The sequence below is a fragment of the Diabrotica virgifera genome, chromosome 2 (assembly GCF_917563875.1).
Source record: "Diabrotica virgifera virgifera chromosome 2, PGI_DIABVI_V3a".
In the NCBI taxonomy this organism is placed as follows: domain Eukaryota; kingdom Metazoa; phylum Arthropoda; class Insecta; order Coleoptera; family Chrysomelidae; genus Diabrotica; species Diabrotica virgifera.
Genome location: NC_065444.1, coordinates 209,200,856 through 209,222,753, shown reverse-complemented (window position 1 = coordinate 209,222,753; position 21,898 = coordinate 209,200,856). Strand labels below are relative to the sequence as shown.

Genomic DNA, 21,898 nt, shown 5'->3' with positions numbered 1-21,898 from the left:
AAATAATTAACACCGTAAAGAACAGGAAATTGGCTTACTTTGGCCACATTATGCGTAATGAAAAATACCGACTGCTACAGTTAATTCTACAAGGTAAGATTGAGGGCAGGAGAGGCCCTGGACGTAGACATATATCCTGGCTGGCCAATCTTAGGAACTGGTCTAACTTCAACTGATCTATTTCGAGCTGCCGTGAATAGAATAAGATGGGTCAATGTGGTCGCCAACATCTCCAGAAGATAGGCACTTTCAGAAGAAGATGAAATGGAGTATAAACTTAACCTATACTTTATGGTCATACTCATGAGAACATATTCGGAGTTTATACTCTGTTTTTATTCATACCACCCTTATTAAGGAGCACCTATGTAGCTTAATCAATCACTACACTGAATATAAAAAAAAACAAAAATAGTTTTCCATCCTTATTGTCTCTGCAATATATTCATAAATCTCATTGGTCGACTTTTCATATAAACAATTATATAAAATAATAAAACCTAAATCCAATCCTGTTTTAAAGGTCTTGCTTTCGTTGAATGTACTTTCTTTTCATCAAAACAATAATTTTTCGCACAGTTATAAAACCTAGTACATATTTTAAAATCTCGTTGTGAAATTCAAATTAAACTAGTATGTATGTAGTACTCGATTAACAGATAATCTAAAATTATTGTTATGGCCGTCTCGTTTTCTCCAAATCACGGGTACAAATTTTCACTTTCAGTTTCAGTTGCTTCTTGTTTGAATGTTTATATTTTAGTCATAACACTATTAGGTAAAAACATCGTTATAAGCACGTCAAAATTACGTAAATTTGTATGATACATAGTTTTTTTTTTTTTAATTTTAGATGATGTCTATTCTTCGTAACATTTTACTGTAACTTTGACTAGTTTAGTATTGCAATATATTGCAAAATATATAACGGCACATTTTTCAAATATCGTCGTCGTCGCGGCAAAAATCATGAAGTCCAAAATAAGAGATCTGAGAAAACGAACATTTTAGTTTTAATTGTCGTCTAAAATTCATCCTTATAAAAATTAAGGAAATTGCCGACGCAATTGTACAAATCCATGTTATTTGGTCAAAAACAATATTTAATGGACTTGGTGATTTCTGGCAAATTGATAAAAGATAAATTTGGTGAATTTAGTGAATTAGTTAAACACATTATGAACATTATTTATTACTTAAATTAAAGTAACTCGCTAAAATAAACACATTTATAGAAATGAAAACTAAAATTCAATGAATTTAGATACGTCTTCGCTTCCCTCTGATTCACTATCGCTATAAATACTGGACTCAGTATTTCTGTCAATAATAGATTTAGGTAATAAAAGAGGCACAACAGTAATAGATTTCGGTCAAAAGACAACAGAGAAGATCAGGGTCCAAAACGGAGTCAGACAAGGGGATACCCTGTCAACTGAGTTATTCATTACAGCTCTAGATTGTGCAATAAAAGAAGCAACAAATAACGGAATAATTAATAAAAATGCAGTACAAATAGTAGGTTATGCAGATGATATCGTTATAGTAGCCCGGGACAAAAGATCATTAATTAAGGCATTCTCTAAAATAGAAAAAGGGGTAAAAAGAAGAGGACTAGACATAAATATGGAAAAAACAAAGTACATGAACGCAAGCAGATTCAAGAAAACAAGACTAACACAAATGATAATAGATAATTACAGATTTGAGGAAGTAGATACATTCAAATACTTGGGAACGATGATTAGTAGAGATAATGAAAGAATAGACCTGAAACAGAAACTACAAGCAGGAAATAGAGCTTACCACAAAAATAAAAAGATAATAAAAGATAAAAAATTAAGCAGAAATACAAAGATGCAAATATATAAGACTACCATAAGGCCAGTGGTAATGTATGCCATAGAAACCAACACCCTAACGTTAAAAGAAGAAGAATAGCTGAAAGTATTTGAAAGAAAAATAATGCGCAACATTCTGAGACCAAAAGTAATAAATGAAAACGAAAGAAGACCCTGGATGAACCACGAAATTGAACAATGGATGGAAGGAGAAAACATAGTGAAAGAAGCAAAAGCACGAATAATAAGGTGGTATGGTCATATAAGTAGAAAAAGTGAAGATGATCCCATTAAAGTTATTACCAACTGGATAGCCTCTGAGACAAGAGCACGAGGCAGACCAAAAGCAAGATGGAAACAGCAAGTCGAAAACGACTTAAGAGTTATGGGAATTCGAAACTGGAAAAAAAGACTGAGAACCGAAATCAGTGGAGAAAAGTAGTGAAGGAAACGAAGACACATCAGAAGCTTTGAGGAGACCGATTAGAAGAAAAGTGGACTGATCCCCCATGTCTTAATGGATCATTAAAGTGAAAAACAGCTATAACTTCCACGGGAGTGTACAACTTATATACATATACAGTGGCTTGATTACATGTAACGAGTACAGTGGCGAGACAGAAAACTGTTACTAGGCCGAGACAGTGGTGAGGGCGGGAGATGATTTATACGTATTTGGCAATTTTTGAATTTAGAGCCGAGTCAGTTCAGTTTCGATTCTCAAAAGAAAAAGGAGTAGTGTACTTATGAATCGTAAAGCTAACATTAAAAATATATCAAATGGCATATACTATACCATTTTTTATACAAGAATTGACGGATATATTATGAGAAGGAGATAAGCCGCTATGTACTATTATAGTTAAAATATAGTCTATAATAGACAATGGATTTTAATAAGACCAAATCTCGCTGCTTCCAATTACTTCGATTTATTGATATTTTTATTTCTTGTCTATATGTCGAATTTAAATTTTTTATTTTATTTGACTTCTTGAGTTTTAAAACCAACAATATTTATTTCTTCTACAATCGATACATATTATGTTGCATCACGTTTTTGTTTATTTTTATACTCCAAAGATTTGAAATTTTATAAGCAAGGGTGTGACTTATCTATAGAATTGAACTAAACTTTATTGTCCTATCGGAGTTCCATTTGTTAGCTATTTTTGAGAATCACATTGATTAACACAAGTCGTCTCCTCTGATGAAGTGGTAATATGCACAGTTACACAGCGAGTGTTGTTTACACATACCGATAGGATTAGCGAGTAAACGATTGAAGGGTGGGAGGTCGAAGATTCGGCCTACTTAGTAAACGGAACAAGATCCGAGTGACTGTCTCGCCATATGACTGGGTCGAGTGCTCGGCCAAGTACTCGTTAGTATGTTTATACCAAACGAGCACTCGGCCGAGAACACTGTCTCGCTACAATACTCGTTACGTGTAATCAAGGTTTTACTGATTTGGAGGTTGGCAGAGAAGAATACCAAGCATGGATCTCCGAAGGAATAACGTCGGTAGTGCATAATTTCTGTAAATCATTAAATTTTGCTAACGAAATTGGACGCATACCTAGGTAAGCCTGTTGAAGTGATAGGGAGTCTTGTGTTGGAGGTCTTCCTCGTTCATAAATGTTACCACCTAACTTTTTCACCAGATTTATTTAGCTTTGTGTTTTTTAACATATTTTTCGCAAGTAGTTTCCAGTTAATAATATCTGAATATTGTAGCTCATGGACTACATAAGGATCCTTCTTTTTGATGCCTCGTTTAGACCTAGCTTTGACAAAAATATTTTTTCAGTCATGAAGCGTGTGTACTGCTACATACCTCTTTTCTCTCTCGATGGCACTATGCATACTGTCGCATTCCATCAACGTATGTCCTGACTCTAGAAACTTTTGCTCGAGGACAGTAATATTGTGGCCAGATAACACATGAACAAAATAATACAGCATTGCGATGACAAATTGATTCCTGTTTTGTCCCCCATAAGTATCGGAAAACAATGATACTTCTGTGACTCTCTCAGGGAGGTTTTTTAAATAGCGATACAAACATGCCGCAATTTCTAAGCTCCCTCTGGCACCATTAAGTTCAGTCCAGGTAAAACAGTGTGCATTATTTGGGTGAGCTCCTTCATAAATGCATAAATTAAAGGCAGATAATTTTCTACTGTAGCATAAGGGTGATACATCACTACTTGGTATTTGCAACACACTTTGAAGGTCAAAAGTAGCAGTGACAGAATCAGGATTTTCAGTTGCTCTTTTCTTATCACTGTCCTTAGCAGCATTGGCATGCTTTTCGCGCTAAAACACACAAAAATTACGAGCACACCACAGTGGGAAAAATGAAAGATTACCCATGGACGATCATACCAATCACTTATTTTGTATCTGTTGTCTTTTTCCATAAATAACAAACGTTTGTTATAGAAAGAGACAGCAAATACAAAATAACTGATTGATTTTATCGTTCATTAACTGATACTCTTTACTAGTATCTGTCGCATCGTAATCAGGCAAACATCATTACGTCCAGTTAGTGACTTCTGTCTGATAACAAAATGGTAATTTTGGACTTAAGTATATTTAGTGCTTTAGGTAGCCAACTCTACGTGCTTTGTAGGACTTCGTTATATCTGCTAGACTATGAAAATTGATATTGTGAATCGATCAGTACACTTAACTCAATTTTGACAAAAATGGACTTAGTGAGTTTTGCCGTGACGACGATATGCGTGAAATACCTACTTGCAAACTAACGCCTCGTTAACTTTGACAAATAATTATATACCTACATTATCATTTTCTTACAAGACCTGTCCTGTATATCCTAATAATAGTCTAGTAAAATAAAATTACACTACATGTAAATCAAAAGGTAAATTCGTACAGATTGAAACAAATTTTATATCAAAGTTTAGGTGGGTACAAAAGATATTTTCAAGAAAGTATCCAAATCATAAAATCATACAATTGTTTAAATAATTAAAAAGTGGTCATTTTTGCATAAAAATTACTTTTTTAACTGCTGAGGTCATCCAATTACTAATGAAGGTCTATATGATTGTTTTCTTTAAAGTTGAAGGGTAAATTTTTCACATAAGACTTACTAAATTAAATTTGACCCTCTATTTATTTAAATAAATATACATAAAGCTTTAAAAACAAATTTAAAAAAAATTATTTTTAGCGTTTTAAATAAGCACTATAAAATATCTTATTTTACAAGATAAGTTGCGCTATGTTATCAGTATTAATTAAAAAAAATTGGTGCAAAAATATTTAATATTTTTTGAGATATTGAATTTGATTATTAAATATTACTCTATTTTTAATTGCAAAAACGCGGTCGTTGCCAAAGAAATATTAACCTGTATTAAATCTTATTATTTTTATTTTTATGTATATTTTCGATAAGTGTATTGATAAATTCAAATTTCAATTAAACTTCCCCCTAAAATGGCATTTGAAAATTATTCAAATTTGTTTATAATTTGTTTTTTAATAGCGTCGCGGGGATTAAATATTTTGAAATGCCGTTTCGATAATTGGGTTTCTGGGTATTTTTCACTAATTAACAAATTTTTTTGTCTTTATTTCCTCTTCTTTTTTTTTCTTGGAATTATATTACTACTTACTACGGTCCCTTTTTGGGTTAAGTTTCATTAAGAATGTCGAATCTTTAAGTTGTAGATTCTAGACCTAAAAATAATAAGATTGGTCTAAAATCACTTAAATAAAATGTGAATACTTACTGAGTTACAGGGTGTTTTATTTAAAAATAAAAATTATTTTTACCAAGTACTTTCAAACTATTTGACGTATCCTTATCATACTTGACAGAAAGTGTGAGTACTATACAGTCTATTAAATTGTGATAAATAAAAGTTTCTAGCTACCACCAGAGGCGTACGACAGGGGACAGTTAATGGTTGACCCTTCCCAAATTCTACGCCACTGAGGGAATTACTATTTTAGCGAAATTTTTCGATTCTCCAATACTTTCTATGTAAATAATATACTCCTTACTGGTAACGATTAAGTCATTAGTTTTCGAGATATTGGACGTTAAAAATGAAACGGCATAGTTATTTTGATTTATACATTCATTCATTTTAAACTTACAATATCTCTCAAACTGATGACTTTATCGATACCAATAAAGTTATTTACATACAAAGTATTGGAGAATCGAAAAATTTCGCTACAATAGTAATTCACTCAGTGGCGTAGAATTTGGAAAGGGTAAATCATTCACTATCCCCTGTCGCACGCCTCTGGAACTAGCTAGAAACGTTTATTAATCACAAATTGGTAGGGTGTATAATAGCCACACTTTTTACTAAGTATGATAAGGATACGTCAAATAGTTTTAAAGTACTTGGTAACAATATTTTTTAAATTTTTAAATAAAACACCCTGTAACTCAGTAAGTAGCCACATTTTATTTAAGAGATTTTAGTTAAATCTTAATATTTTAGGTCTAGAATCTATAACTCAGAGATTCGACATTCTTAATAAAATTTAACCCTAAAAGGGCCCGTAGTAATCTAACTCCAAGAAAAAAAAAGAAGAAGAAAAAACGACAAAAAATTTTTGTTAATTAGTAAAAAAATCCCAGGAACCCATTTATCGAAACGGCACTCCAAAATAATTAATCCTTGCGACGTTATTAAAAACACAAATTATAAACAAATTTGAATAATTTTCAAATGCCATTTTAGGGGGAGTTTAATTAAAATTTGAATTTATTAATACATTTATCAAAAATTTACATAAAAATAAAAGTAATGAGATCTTAAGCAGGTGAATATTTCTTTGGCAACAACCGCGTTTTTGCAATTGAAAATATAGTAACATTTAATAAACAAATTCAATATCTCAAAAAATATTAAATATTTTTTGACCAATCTTTTTTTTTCTTAATACTGGTAACATATCGCAACTTAGTCTGTGAAATAAGATATTTTATAGTGCTTATTTAAAACGCTAAAAATAATTTTATGCAAATTTGTTTTTAAAGTTTTATATACAATTATTTAAATAAATAGGAGGTCAAATTTAATTTAGTAAGTCTTATCTGAAAGATTTGCACTTTGACTTTGCAGAACAAAATCCCATAGACCTTTATTTATAAGTGAATTACCTCAGCAGTTAAAAATGTATTTTTTTGCAAAAATGACCCCTTTTTAATTATTTAAAAAATGATCCCCTTGTATGATTTGGATACTTTCTTGAAAATATCTTTTGTACCCACCTAAACTTTGATATAAAACTTGTTTTAACCTGTACGAATTTACAATTTGACTTTTTTTTATTTTATTAGCCTATAATGAAAATATCATAATTTTGCTTGCAGCTATTCGGAATAGTCAGTTTGCAGACGTATTGAACTACTTTGTCAGGTTTTGAAGCCAAGACATTCTTCTTCTCCCTAGTACTCTACATTTAGGCCTTTATATAGGAATAGTCCAACAACTAATAATTGAAACAACTATAGACTACTAGTTCTAATACCACACGCCAGTAAGGTGATCCTCTACATTCTGCAATGTCGTCTAGAAAACTTCATAGTTGGAAAATAGCACTTGAACAGGCTAGATTTGTAAAGGATATGGGTACTAGAGAACAAATCCTTAATGTAAAAATCATAAAAAAAGCCAGAGAATATCAGATCTCGATACTAATAGTGTTTCGTTGATTATGCAAAGACCATTGATAATGTTAGATGGGACAAACTATGGAACATACTAACAACAATGGGTGTACCTAAATACTTGAGTCACCTTATTAGCAAACTGTATCAAGGTACCGTAGCATTATATCATTAAATGGACGAATGCACTTTGTAGAAAAGAGTACACCAAGTTACTATTTAACATCTATACAGAGTTTATAATGCGCAGAGTTTTGGATGGTTTGGAGGGAGGGTGCAGTTCTTATATTCACGTAAATACTTTTTCTTGTTACGAATTCCCACATTTGGGAGTGATGTTGTCCACTTGTATGTAATAATTTGTCATTCTCTCTTTAGAAACAGTGTATTAACAATCGCCGTATCTAATGATGTCACTAATTCCAGCATAAATATCATCTACATATTCATTTCTAATTCCGAAGCCTAGTAATCTATGTACCTAATGCTTCATTTCAATTCTTAGGTTGGCGCACATGTGCATTATGACTCTCCTGTAATGAAATATCACAAATTTGAGGAGCATACACTCACACAATATTCAACACTTTTTTATCAAGTACAAATTTTACTTCTCATTATTCTATCACTCGTTCTTACAACTTCTACTACGTTATCTTTCATTTCACTATCAGCAATTATACCAACTCCATTGATTATGCTGTTTTTTTCTGCAAACCAAAATTTTTATCCTTCGCCTAGTTTTTTCTTCCTATTTTTGTTCCATCTCGTCTCTTGAATACGAACAATTTGTACTATTCATCTCCATCCTCTTACTTCCGTAAGAGTTCCAAAATATCTAGATCTTTTCCTTATCTTTGTAACCTGAAATACCCAGAAATCTGAACAAGTGCCCTGTTATGCTGGTCACTCACTTACGGATATCGAAGAGGCCACGGCATTCAGGCCAGGACTGACTATTTGAGTAGTTAAGTTAATGAACTGCAGTTGAGACGCCACACACATGCAGTTTTGTGATCGAGCGTGCCAACGCCTTTACGAAAACTGCGTGTATGTGGTGATTTTGGCTTCAATTAACCGCCTGTCAGTCGCCCGGCCTCTTCGATATCCGTAAGTGAGTGACCAGCATTAGCTTCTAGAACATTTTATTTCAGGAGATGCCATTATTTAAGTATAATTTTTGTTACAGATATTAGAACAAGTATTTTCGTTATCATAATCTGGAAATTTTTCGGACATTCTATGGCTTTTTCTATTAGCACCATGTAGTACATGATTTAGCCAACACAGCATTAATACAACCATGCAAATGCAGTACTATTCCACACCCGCTTACGTTTCTCTTTACTGGTCAGGGTCCCTACTCTAAGTCAGGACTGTCCTATATAAATAATATAAACTTTATAGAAGACACGTACTATATCTATGTAGGATACACTACTACAATATTTGTTTCTTTATTGACTTTGTCTCTTGTTGAATAAATGCGCTCATTTTATGTTATCTTTCATAAAATATGTGTTCGGTAATATTTGGAAGTTTTCTGTTCTCATCTATTGTACAAATTATTGTACAGTCATTCTAGTTCAGGGGCGTCATTTGAAATTTTGATTGGGGGGGCAAGCATTATATATATAATATATTATATATGATGTAATGATGAAAATTGATGTATTTTTTGTAAATTTCAGTAATTTTGAGGGCCAGGGTGGGGATGCCCCCCTGACCCTATCAAATGACGCCCCTGTTCTAGTTCAAATCCGTCTATAAACTAATTTTGACTTACAAACAAATCAATAATAAGCCACACATGTTACACTATACATATTTTTAAATCCCTTATAGACCAGAGCGCATCTGTAAAAATATTAGTACATTTGGACGTTGAGAGGTGACTCAAATTTTTTTGCAGAAATTGCTTGAAAATAACTCAAATAATAATATTTGAGTTATCCTCCCTCTCAAAAAGGTCCGGAACATTGTTTAAATAATCAAAATATCAAAAAATGAAGGAAAAATTCGATTTTTTTTTATTATAACTTTAAAAGTATTCATTTTCGAGAAAATTGTACTGACATAAAAGTTGCGTAATTAAATTTCCTATAATATAGAATTGGTTAAAAATTTAAAAAATAGTCACCCTTGTTGCAAAATAGCAATAATTGCCAAAAAAACCATACAAAAACAAGTATTCGCATTTTACGTTTTTCAACCATTTATGCTACACTTAGGACCATCATATTTCACCCAGAAAAACTTTATGATACAGTAAAACAAAACTGTAACTTTCATTAAAATCTGTTCAACAGATTTTGCAAAATAAATTTTGCAATTCAGCTTTCACAAAAAAAATTCATTTTTTCAAAATGTTACAGGACTGAAAATAAAGCAGATAGCAACTTAATAAATTTTTTGCTTATAGAAGTGTACTGTACCTTTCATCTGCAATTTGCAAAACTAAAATCGATTAACTATCACGGCGTCAGGAATTTTTTTAAATAAACATTAATTTTATTGGTGCTACGCGCAGGACAGCGGATAGTTTGCACTGATTGGGCATTCCAATGACCTTTGATAACGATTGATACATTTTAATTTTTATTACATTTCGATATAAATAAATAAATTTGTTTATTGCAAAATAAAAACACATACTCTATCCTTTGAAATAACACTTTTTTTAGCAAAAACTTTCTTTGTTCATATATTTTAACTTAGAGAATAAAAGTTTATTATTTTTAAACATATGCAATTGTTTAAACAATATTTCACAAACAATAATAAAATTAGTTTGATTTTTGTGAAATTAAAATATTAAAATACAACAAAATATAGAGTAAGAAAATAATATATTAGATAAAGATTGGAAGAAATTTTGGTGGAAATCAACTTGTGTGAATCGAACAACGCTGTCCTGCGCGTAGCACCAAAAATTAATAGTCCTGTCGCCAGGGGGGGTACAACGGCCTTCTTAATTCAGATGGACTTACCCAAGTTTTTTTTATGTATTTTGACCCGTAGAACACGAATTTTTTGGGTAACAGTTGATCCGGATGTCGATAAGATTGTTATAAACAAAGAAGTTGAGGAATTACATAACAGCGATTTCTCTCAAAACAAAACATTTTTTTGTATTTTTTGGGTCATTCTAACCAAAAAATGTTCCTACAAGTTTTTTCGTAGGATGCATAGTTTTCGAGATAAACGCGGTTGAACTTTCAAAAAATGGAAAAATTGCAATTTTTGAACCCGAATAACGTTTGAATAAAAAATAAAATAGCAATTCTGCTTACCGCCTTTAAAAGTTTAAGTCAAATTATATCTGTTTTGAATATTTGTATTGCTACAAATTTATTTTTTGATTGTTAAAAAAAGCTATAAACACATACTGTTTCCCGTGCCTAATACATGCGTTTTATTGCATGCTACTTAGAAATAGCCCCGCTTGCACTTTTACCTCCTCTACGTACTCGTTCGATTTTAAATGAGAAATCATTGAAACATCACTCAAGCACTAGGTGTTTATAGCTTTGTTTTAACAATAAAATAATACATTTTTGGCAATACAAATAATTAAAACCGATATAATTTGACTTGAACTTTCAAATGCGGTAAGCAGAATTGCTATTTTATTTTTTAATCAAAAGTTTTTCGGGTTCAAAAATTCCAATTTTTCGATTTTTTGAAAGTTCAACCTCGTTTATCACGAAAACTATGCATCCTACGAAAAAATTTGTAGGAACATTTTTTGGTTAAAATGGCCCAAAAAATACAAAAAAATGTTTTGTTTTGCGAGAAATCGCTGTTATGTGATTCCTCAACTTCTTGGTTTATAACAATCTTATCGACATGCGGATCAACTGTTACCCAAAAAATTCGTGTTCTACAGGTCAAAATACATAAAAAAAACTTGGGTAAGTCCATCTGAATACAGGAGGCCGTTGTACCCCCCCTGGCGACAGGACTATTTAAAAAATTTCCTGACGCCGTGGTAATTAATCGATTTTAATTTTGTAAATTTCAAATGAAAGGTACAGTACACTTCTATAAGCAAAAAAAATTTAACTTGCTACCTGCTTTATTTTCAGTCCTGCAACATTAAAAAAAAATGAATTTTTTTGCGAAAGCTGGATTGCAAAATTTATTTTGCAAAATCTATTAAACCGATCTTAATGAAATTTACAGTGTTGTTTTACTATATCATAAAGTTTTTCTGGGTAAAATATGAAGGCCCTATAAGTGTAGCATAAATGGTTGAAAAACGTAAAATGCGAATACTTGTTTTTGTATGTTTTTTTTTCGCAATTATTGCTATTTTGCAACAAGAGTGACTATTTTTAAAAATTTTAACTAATTCTATATTGTAGAAAATTTAATTACCCAACTTTTATGTCAGTACAACTTTTCTCAGAAATTAATAGTTTTAAAGTTATAATCAAAAAACCAATAAAAAAAATCGAATTTTTCCTTCATATTTTGACATTTTGATTATTTAAACAATGTTCCGGACCATTTTGAGTGGGAAGATAACTCAAATATTATTATTTGATTTATTTTCAAGCAATTTCTGCAAAAAAATTTGAGTCACCTCTCAACGTCCATCTCAAAACCGTTGCGCCCTGGACTATTAATGGAACCTAGACACTAGTGATACATCCGCAACGAAAAAAAACACATATTATATTACTAATTTTTATTTACGTACACTTATCCAACTACTCATTCCATCTCTTCATCTCGTTAATATGTAACTACATTTTTAAATATTATGGGCTAATTTACAATGATTAATAATGATTATAGTCTTTGTTAGTAATAAATAATTAATTAGTATAAATCGCAACAATGGGCTATGAAATCGAGAGAAAGAAGTAAATGGCATAAGATCACGACAAAAGTTTTTTTAACTTAACCAAGGACATTCCTCCTTAGCATGCACTTGCAGTTTTATATGATTCAGCAAAATTATCGGAATGTCTCTAGGTAATTGATCAGAACAAATCAGAGCGGTGAAAAATAGGTGTTTATGTTAATTGTCTCTTAATTAAATAATTATAAGTGAAGTAATTATTCGAAACACGTATAAGCAAACATCAGATAAAATTATTTTGGAATTTATTGAGATAAAAAACGTTAATACCTTTACGAATATTTAGAAAAATCTGTTGATGTTTTATACCACAAGTTTTAACACTGAAACTGAAAAACTTATAAATAAACATTCTTCATTCACGTCCGGTATTCTTAGGTTTATTACATCGATTTTAACCTCTTTCTCTTTTGAGCTTTCAGCCCTGTCCTTCTGTTAATACTTTTTTTGCATGTCTGTTTGTGGGTATCCTATCCAACGTGCTCTTTTTGATTATACTTTTTGTATTACTCTTGATTATGATAGTGTAGGGCTCTATCACTTCCTTATTTGTTCTTATTATCCATACGTCATCATTGTTCTTTGCTTCTCCACATACCTTGCGTAATACCTAGCTTTCCCAACGTTCCAATTTCTTTGTATTTTTCTGAATTAACACCCAAGTTTCTCTGTCATGTAGGTATAACCGAAGGTTGCACAATCATTTTGTAAATCCTGATTTTTGTATTCTTGGATATTAACTTTAACTGGATCACATTGTTCTCATTTTTGTTTACTGTTCCTACAACTTCACTTCCTTTAGTAAATATTTTTTCTATTTAAGCATCTTCTTCGGCTCCATTTTTAATCATCACTTTAATCATTAACTCAGAGGTATTCGAATCGATCCATTTTTTCAAAACAATATTCTCTACTCCTCTACTTCTTCTTCTTCTTTGAGTGCCTCTCCTATCGGAGATTGGATATCATTAGGGCGATTCTAATTTTATTTACTGCTGTTTTGAACAATTCGTTAGTGGTACAGCCAAACCACTCTCTCAAATTTCTCATCCAGGACATTCTTCTACGGCCTGGATTTCTTCGTCCTTGGATTTTTCCTTGCATTATATTTTGTAGGAATGTGTACTTTTGTCCTCTCATCAGGTGGCCTAAGTATTCAAGTTTTCTCTTTTTTATACTCCGTAGAACTTCTGGCTCGTTATTTATTCTGCGTATTACTTCTTCATTTGTAATTTTATCCACCCAACTTATTCGTAGTATACGGCGGTAGCACCACATCTCAAAGCTTTCAAGATTTTTAATATTCCTCTGTTTAAGAGTCCATGACTCCACACCGTAGAGCAAAGTACTGAATACATAGCATTTTAACATTCTAGTTACTCCTCTACTTACTTATACATTATTTTTGGCCTTTGTAGAGCTATATTGTCCCCACGCCATAGATTGAGAAACGCTGGTATAGATTATTTTTAGTTCAGAGCTATTCCTTAAATAAAAAAACATTGAACGATAATTTTAAAATCTTCTTCGGTAGTCAGTTGATTAAGGAATGTGAACCAAAATAAATGAGCAGCTGATGAAAATTGATAAATGTGTATTTTAAATTGATATTATTTTTTAAATAAAGACAACTTTTTTTCAGTGTATGACACACTCTTGGTATCTTCCTTGCGACTTTCACTACTTCATAATTGCCATATTTATGGTCATTATTATTAAGAAAAATAAAAGGTTCGGACTTGGTGCACTTCTAGCTTTGACAGTTACTTCGTTAGGTATGTATATTGTGGTAGGGGAGCCAAAACGGGAATTTTTGCAGTTACTCGAGCGCGTCAGATTATCACATAGGGAGAAATCTTGTAACCTGTAAATTTACCCCTACCATATACCGGATCTTAATACAGGGGAGTTCCTTAAGAAGGGCCCGAAAAAAATCTATCCTTAGAAAAACTCGAAATCGTCAGATTAAGGTGATACAGTAGCGATCAACAGGTAGCCAAAACGCGTTCCAAGATTGCGGCTGTAATTTTGAATATTTTTTCGGGATATTTGGCACACGTATTCGTAAAATAATAAAGAATGGCGGTACAGAGCCCAATTTGAAAAATATATTAATATGTGGAAATTACTTTGTAATTAAATACAATATTAAAAAAACGAGCCTGTACCGCCATTAAGAAGAACAAAAAAATACACTTTCTTCAAATTAACTTTTTTATCCGATGCCTAGATTTTGTGTCATTTTGGAACTACTAATGAAATAAAAAATTTTAGTAGTTCCAAAATGACACAAAATCTAGGCATCGGATAAAAAAGTTTCTTCTAAAAAAAGTGTATATTTTAAAAATCTGACGGTTTGAGCGGGGCGTAAGGAAATGGGTGAGTCACAAAGTTTTACAGGAAAAAAGCGAATATTTCGAGAAATAAACATCAGATCGAAAAACAGGAACCCTGCGATATTTCGCCAAATGAACATCAGATCGGAGACCCCACATGGAAGTGGGGTTAGGGGATACTTTAAAATCTTAAATAGGAGCCCCCATTTTTATTGCAGATTTGGATTCCTTACGTAAAACTAAGTAACTTTTATTCGAGACATTTTTTCGAATTATGGATAGATGGTGCTATAATCGGAAAAAATGTTTATTGGAAATGGAAAATTAAATTAAAAATGGAAAGTCCCCACTTAAATGGAAAACTTTACTTAACTTTTTTTGGTTTTAGGACCTAATCTTTACAACCCAATAGGTCCCCATAACGCTCGAGTAACTGCAAATTTAGCATACTTTCCTCCCCTACTTAGTATTCCATTTATATTAGTTAATAGTTCATTATTTGTGCTTATATGTATATCTAATATGCTTATATATTTAACACGAAAGGCATCTCTGACAAAAATGCCTTGTAGGTATTTGAGGTACCTAATATTGTTACAAGAGAATTTTGCTAATATTTTAAGAACACAAGCAGAAGATAACATTAAGTTTGTAAGAACAAAACATTAAATAAAAACTAATATTTACGAAATAGGAGAAATATTAAGGTTACGTTTTCCTAACAGAAGTTCTTCGTAAATTGTGTAGAAAATAGAGAGAGATTAGATTGGTACGACCATCGAACCATCAAGTGTTTTGTGCCAATTTGGAACTGTTAGTCTGAAGTCTCCAGTGCCGTGCAGGACATACTGGATAAAGAAGTTCTCATCCCCGAGATGCCACGCCCTAATTGCTAATAAAGCGTCCTATAAAATATCAATAGCACAGAATAGATTATAATATCTTTCACCTTAACATCTGCTTTTATTTTGAGCAAATTATCATTTTAACTTTGATATTTCCAATAATTATATTTGTTGTTTCGTATTCTTTCATTCTGTATTGAGCATTTGAGTTTTCACGGCTCTGTTTGTTTTCTCTATTGGTGCAAAACTTTTGTTTTTACATATGAAGAGTACAAGGGAAAAACACGGAATGTCACTTTTTCATGAATTTTGGATTTTCTCGTCATGTGGTAGCAAAAACTGAGTACTATCGACTAGACTATCGATTCAGAACAATAACCAGAAATTTCAGTCTATATAAATTTTTTAAGAATTTGTTTCTAGGCGAAGGACCAGGATTGTCCGCACGCCACTGGACAAAAATAAGGAATGTTAGCAGTTTTTTGTTGCATTATTAAATTAATAAGTTAATATAGATTAAGATTATAATTGCTAGAATTCTACTAAGAATCTCCTAATAGTCCAGGAACCGAAGCTTTCCACCTCGCAATTTTTACAGAATGGATCGATTTGCTTGAAAATTTGAGAATAAGTAGTGGATAGTGCAAGGATCAAAATCTATATGATGCCGAAAGGCGCTTTTAGCAAGGGGGCGGTTGCCACCCCATCTCGGGGGTGGAAATTTTTTATTATATTTTGACCACAAATGTTGATATAAACATTCATTCTAAGCAAAAAATGTTCTATACATTTTTTTGATAAAATTAATAGTTTTCGATTTATTCGCTATCGAAAGTGTTAGTTTTATATCGAAAAAAAGAGTTTAAAAATCAATGTTTTTCGATAATAGTCGTTTACAATTTTTAACGTAGAAAAAATTTTTTCAAACCAAGTTCTTGGGAAATAAATAACCTACAATTTCATATTTAAACATTTTTTCGTATCTCTGATGGTAATCTTTCTATTCTGAAGAAAATGGCATTTTTTACCAAACTACAAAAATTGGTAATTCGTTTTAACTCCAGTTTTTTTAAAACTAATCTTTCTAAGCCAGTCAAACTTCTAGAATCTATTAATACTACATAAATAAAGAAGAATGAATAAGGTCAATGACTAAAAACACCGTTAACATACATTATTATGCTTCCAATTGAGTTTCTCCTTTTTTTTTTCAAAAAAATATATTGATTTTTTAACCGTAACTTTTTAATTTTTTATCTTAGAAAGTTTGGTGAAGAAGAATTTTGTAGGTTTTTACAATATCTATAATCCTATTAATATAAACTCTTTTTAAAATCCTTAGTGGCAAAAATATGTGACTTTGAAAGGGTTGGTAAAGGTGGTTTTTGCATGTTATTACAAGTTTGAATTGTCAATAGCTCACTGAATTTTTGCCGTAGAAAAAATTGCCATAGAAAAAAAGGCCATTTTTTCCAAACTACAAAAATTCGTCATTCGCTTTTAACTCCATTTTTTTTAAAACTAATCATTCTAAGCCGGTGAAACTTCTAGAACCTATTAATAATTCATAAATTAAGAAGACCAAATAAGGTCAATGGCTAATTTTAATTAGGGTAGTGATTAGGAGGTTGCTTCCGATCACTTTTTCGCAAAAAAATAGGGACTGACAGTATTTTCATTATAAGTCACTTAATTTTTGAGCTAGAGACTTTTTTTATTTCCGGAGATAGATATTTTTATAGTTATTTTCCTAACAAGTGCAGAAAGTCATTCTTTTCCGCACGCGATTGCAGTTTGCCGAACGACGCGAAGCGGGAGTTCGGCAAGCAGTCGAGTGCGGAAAAGAGACTTTCTGCAAGAGTTAGGAACAATATTTTTTCTAAGAGTCTTTAAAAAATTACCAAATCTTAATCAATTAATATGAAAATACGTACAAAAATTAATTATTTGACAAGGTTGTCAAAACCAAACTTTTAATATAATTAGTTAGCATGACGACGATCTTGGTTTCCATGACGATGATTCAAAACGACTGTTATTAGGTGCGTTCGCGGGTACAGTTGACAAATTGTCGCCGACAATTTCTAACCTCACTTAATATAAATAATACCGTTAATAGATACATATACAAGGTATATTTACTTTTAGTTAATATTAATAACTAATTATTAAATTATACCAGGTAAATATACCTTGTATATTTATCTATTAACGATATGATTTATATCATTTTAAAGTGCGCATGCGTTTTGCTGCTAATTTGTCGCCGACTAGTCGCCGACAGACACCCGCGAACGCACTTATTGTCTACCGATTTGACTTTCGAATATTATGTCAAAATAATTTTATTTCATCGAATTGTCGCGTTAATTTCATTAAAACAGGAACAAAATAAGATATATTTGAAATAAATTAGTAAATAATATCTAAATATTAGTTTATTGCATGTATTATAATTACTTTAAGGCCATATTAACATATCTTAATTAACACGCGTGCGGAAAAGTAAAAAACGCGTGCGGAAAAGTAACACGCGTACGGAAAATTAACACGCGTGCGGAAAATTGAAACTTTCTAAACTAAAATGCGTGCGCGAAAGTAGACATTTTTGCACGCTCGTAGAAAAAATACTTTAAATTAGTTTGAACAAATTATCCTCGAAGAATGCATAGTTTTCCCGTCTTTTGACTTTGAAACTACAATATTTAGCATTTGACGAAGAAGAGCTAACATATAATAAAGTATAGCTCGATTACTATTGGTCTTAAAGAAAATTTAAAAAGACGGTTTTGTTTATTTTTTAAAACGTACATTTTTCTTAAGTAAAGTTGTTTTGATAAAACGAAAACTTTTGGAGTTATTAGCAGAAAATTTATTAAAAACATTGATTTTTTCGATATAAAACTAACACTTTCGATAGCGAATAAATCGAAAACTATTAATTTTATCAAAAAAATGTATGGAACGTTTTTTGCTTAGAATGAGTGTTTTTACCAACTTTTGTGGTCAAAATATAATAAAAAATCTCCACCCCGAGACGGGGTGGCAACCACCCCCATGGTAAAAGCGCCTTTCGACATCGTATAGATTTTGATTCTTGGACTATCCACTACTTATTCTCAAATATTCAAGCAAATCAATCCATTCTGTAAAAATTGAGGGGGTTTTATCCTATTTTAAGCTTCATTACTTGGACTATAAGTAGTTTTTAGATATCATAAGAATTAAACCTTTATTATTGATTATCTCAATATCTATGTATAAAATGTGACATTCCTTGTTTTTCCCCTGTACTCTTCATATGGGTATTTTTTTGTTTTTATGGATATAACCCAATTTATCAAACACCTTCAAACAAGCCTTGTTCTTCTTTCATTTCCGTATGTTCTCTTTTTTTATTTTCCTGTTAGTTCTGATTGCCCACAAAATATTAATGCCTTTTATTTAAGAATAAATATGATAACATAAGAACTCCATGGTGACAATAGTATCAGCATATACTTATCTTCTTCTTAATGTGTCTATGCGTGACAAATATTGGTGATCATCATGGCAATCTTATCTACAGCAGAGCAGAAAAGTTGCACGTATTTTGTCTTGAACCACGTTCTGAGGTTCTTTAACCTGGATACTCTTCTTCTTTCTGGACCTCGCTTTTCAAATATTTTCCTTGCAGGATGGCTGTAGTAAGCCATATCTGGATTCATTTCGCTTAATGTGTATGAAGTATTCTATCTTTCGAAATTTGATGGTGGTCAGTATCTCTCGGTTCTTCATCATTGAAGATGTCATCAAAAGAATATTTTGAGTCCCCCATTTTTGGTTCCTGGTTTTTTTAGAAGAACAATAAATTCAAGAAGATGAGAAGGACATTCGGATCATCATGAATTTATACTGGAACCAGCGTGCTCAAGTTAAGGTCGAAGACCAGTTGACCGACCAAGTGAAGATCATGCGAGGAGTAAGGCAGGGCTGTGTGCTCTCGCCGACTCTTTTCAATATATACTCTGAGGAAATTTTTACTTAAGCCCTCACAAACCTAGAGATGGGAATCCGACTAAACGGTGAATACATCAATAATATCCGCTACGCCGATGACACTGTATTACTAGCAACTAGCCTAAATGAACTACAGGCCTTACTAGACCGTGTGAGAACTGTGAGCGTAACATACGGACTGAACCTTAATATTAAGAAAACTAAATTCATGGTTGTCAGCCGTGTAAATTTAGATCCCGGGGCACTAATGGCAGATAGCGAAGAGATCCAGAGAGTCGACAGATTTACTTACCTCGGAACTACCCTCAACTCACAATGGGACCACGCTCAAGACATCCTTGCTGTGCTGCAGTGATCTCAGTTTGGGAACCAAGATGCGGATAGTGAGGTGCTACGTTCTTCCAGTGCTACTGTATGGAGTTGAAGCCTGGACATTGACGCAAGCCACTGAAAAGCCGATTGAAGCCTTCGAGATGTGGATCTACAGGAGGATACTAAAAATATCTTATGTGGACCATGTCACCAACATTGAGATCCTACAGCGCATGACAAAAGAAAAAGAAGTGCTTAATTTAGTAAAACAACGTAAGCTTGAGTACCTTGGCCACGTGATGCGGAACAAAGAAAAATATCGAGTTCTTCAACTCGTCATGCAAGGCAAAGTATTTGGCAGGAGAGGACCGGGACGCCGTCGTATCTCGTGGTTGAAAAACCTCCGACAATGGTTTGGGATAACCTCCGCGGAGCTGTTTCGCAGAGCAGTCAACAAAACAATGATAGCCTTGATGATCGCCAACATTCGGACCGGATAAGGCACTGAAGAAGAAGAATAAATTCAACATCAGCCATTCTCTTGGTATGTCTCCAGAGTTGCATGTATTGTTGAGTATCTTTTTTAGTATTGCTACTGATTCATTGTCCATTAATTTGAGTATTTCTACTTGTATATTATCGGGACCTGCTGCTTTGCCACCCTTTAGCTGTGTTATTTCAGAACAGACTTTCTGTTGTAATATTGTTCGTCCATCATACAGGGTGTTTCATTGGGAAAGTAACATACGTTAACTGTAGAAAGTGGACACTTAGGCGGTCTCAAAAATACCATACTTAATTAATCTTACTTCATTAATAACAAAGATACTGCATACTGGGTGTTTTATCTATTTTGCCATTTTCTTATCTGATTCATAACTTTTTAACTACACTGTATATTCATTTTATATTTGGCACGCAAATATTCTTTAAGGTGTACAATCAATTAATTTATTTAGAATTGTAAAAAATCCAGGATTAAAAAATATTGGTAAAATATTCCGACCCAAAAACAACACCCTGTACAATAATTTTTTTAAAATGGATTTTGCATTTGAAAAGGGCATGAAAAACTAAATTTAGGGGTATAATTTGAATTTTCGGCAAAATTATTTTTTTCTGGTAAAATTTTGAATTTGAATTCTGAAATTATGTGAATTGCGAGAGCTCTAAGTAGAAAAAAATTGAAATACAACTTACAACTTGTTGACCGCACTGTATATTTATTTTATATTTAACACGCGAATATTCTTTAAGGTGTCCGATCACTTAATTTATTTACAATTATAAAAAATCTAGGGCCGGATTAAAGAATATGGGAAAAATATTCCGACCCAAAAAACACCCTGTACATTATTTTTTAATGGATTTTGCATTTGAAAAGTAGATGAAAAACTAAATTTAATGTATACTTGGAATTTTCGGCAAAATGATTTTTCTGGTAAAATTTTGAATTTGAATTCTGAAATTATGTGGATTGCGAGAGCTCTAAGCAGAAAAAAATTTAAATGGTGTGGAATATTTGATAACAAATTAATAGGACCACATTTTACCTCACACCCTAACCGTTGAAGTGTATTTAGATTTTTTAGAAAATATTTTATCAGTACTTCTAGATGATGAAAATATCGATACAGGTGGAATATAATTTCAACATTATGTGCTTCACAACACTACGGACTACGGACGCATAATTAGAGATTTTTTATCCGACAATTTTCCCAATAGATGGATTGGTAGAGGTGTTTCTCATGCCTGGCGTTCACGATCATGTGATTTTAATCCTATCGATTATTATGTTTGCGGATATCTAAAATCTAAAGTTTTTAACGAGCAAATAAATAGTAGGGAAGAACTTCTTCACCGGATTCGAGACGCGTTCCAAGAAATGAAGAATAACCCTGACGAGATTAGGAAGCCAGTCAGACAAATAACAAAAAGAGCAAGACTTTGCCTTCAACAAGTTGGTGGCCATTTTGAACAATTACTATAGTTTTAATAAGTTATTTTTCAGCAAATCTTTT

The 21,898-nt window shown here is 32.2% G+C and overlaps 1 protein-coding gene across 2 annotated transcripts in view; it reads left to right on the top strand.

Moving 5' to 3' along the window:
- The window catches only part of LOC114331559 (nose resistant to fluoxetine protein 6-like), a 231,977-nt gene that overhangs the window by 172,253 nt on the left and 37,826 nt on the right, over window positions 1-21,898 (top strand). Inside the window, exon 8 of one of the 2 annotated variants that reach the window (XM_050643059.1) lies at window positions 14,025-14,157. The exons of the other annotated variant lie outside the window; for it this stretch is intronic. Coding sequence (XP_050499016.1) covers window positions 14,025-14,157 — 133 coding nt within the window. The remainder of the gene's footprint in view (window positions 1-14,024; window positions 14,158-21,898) is intronic. 2 annotated transcript variants of the gene reach the window in all.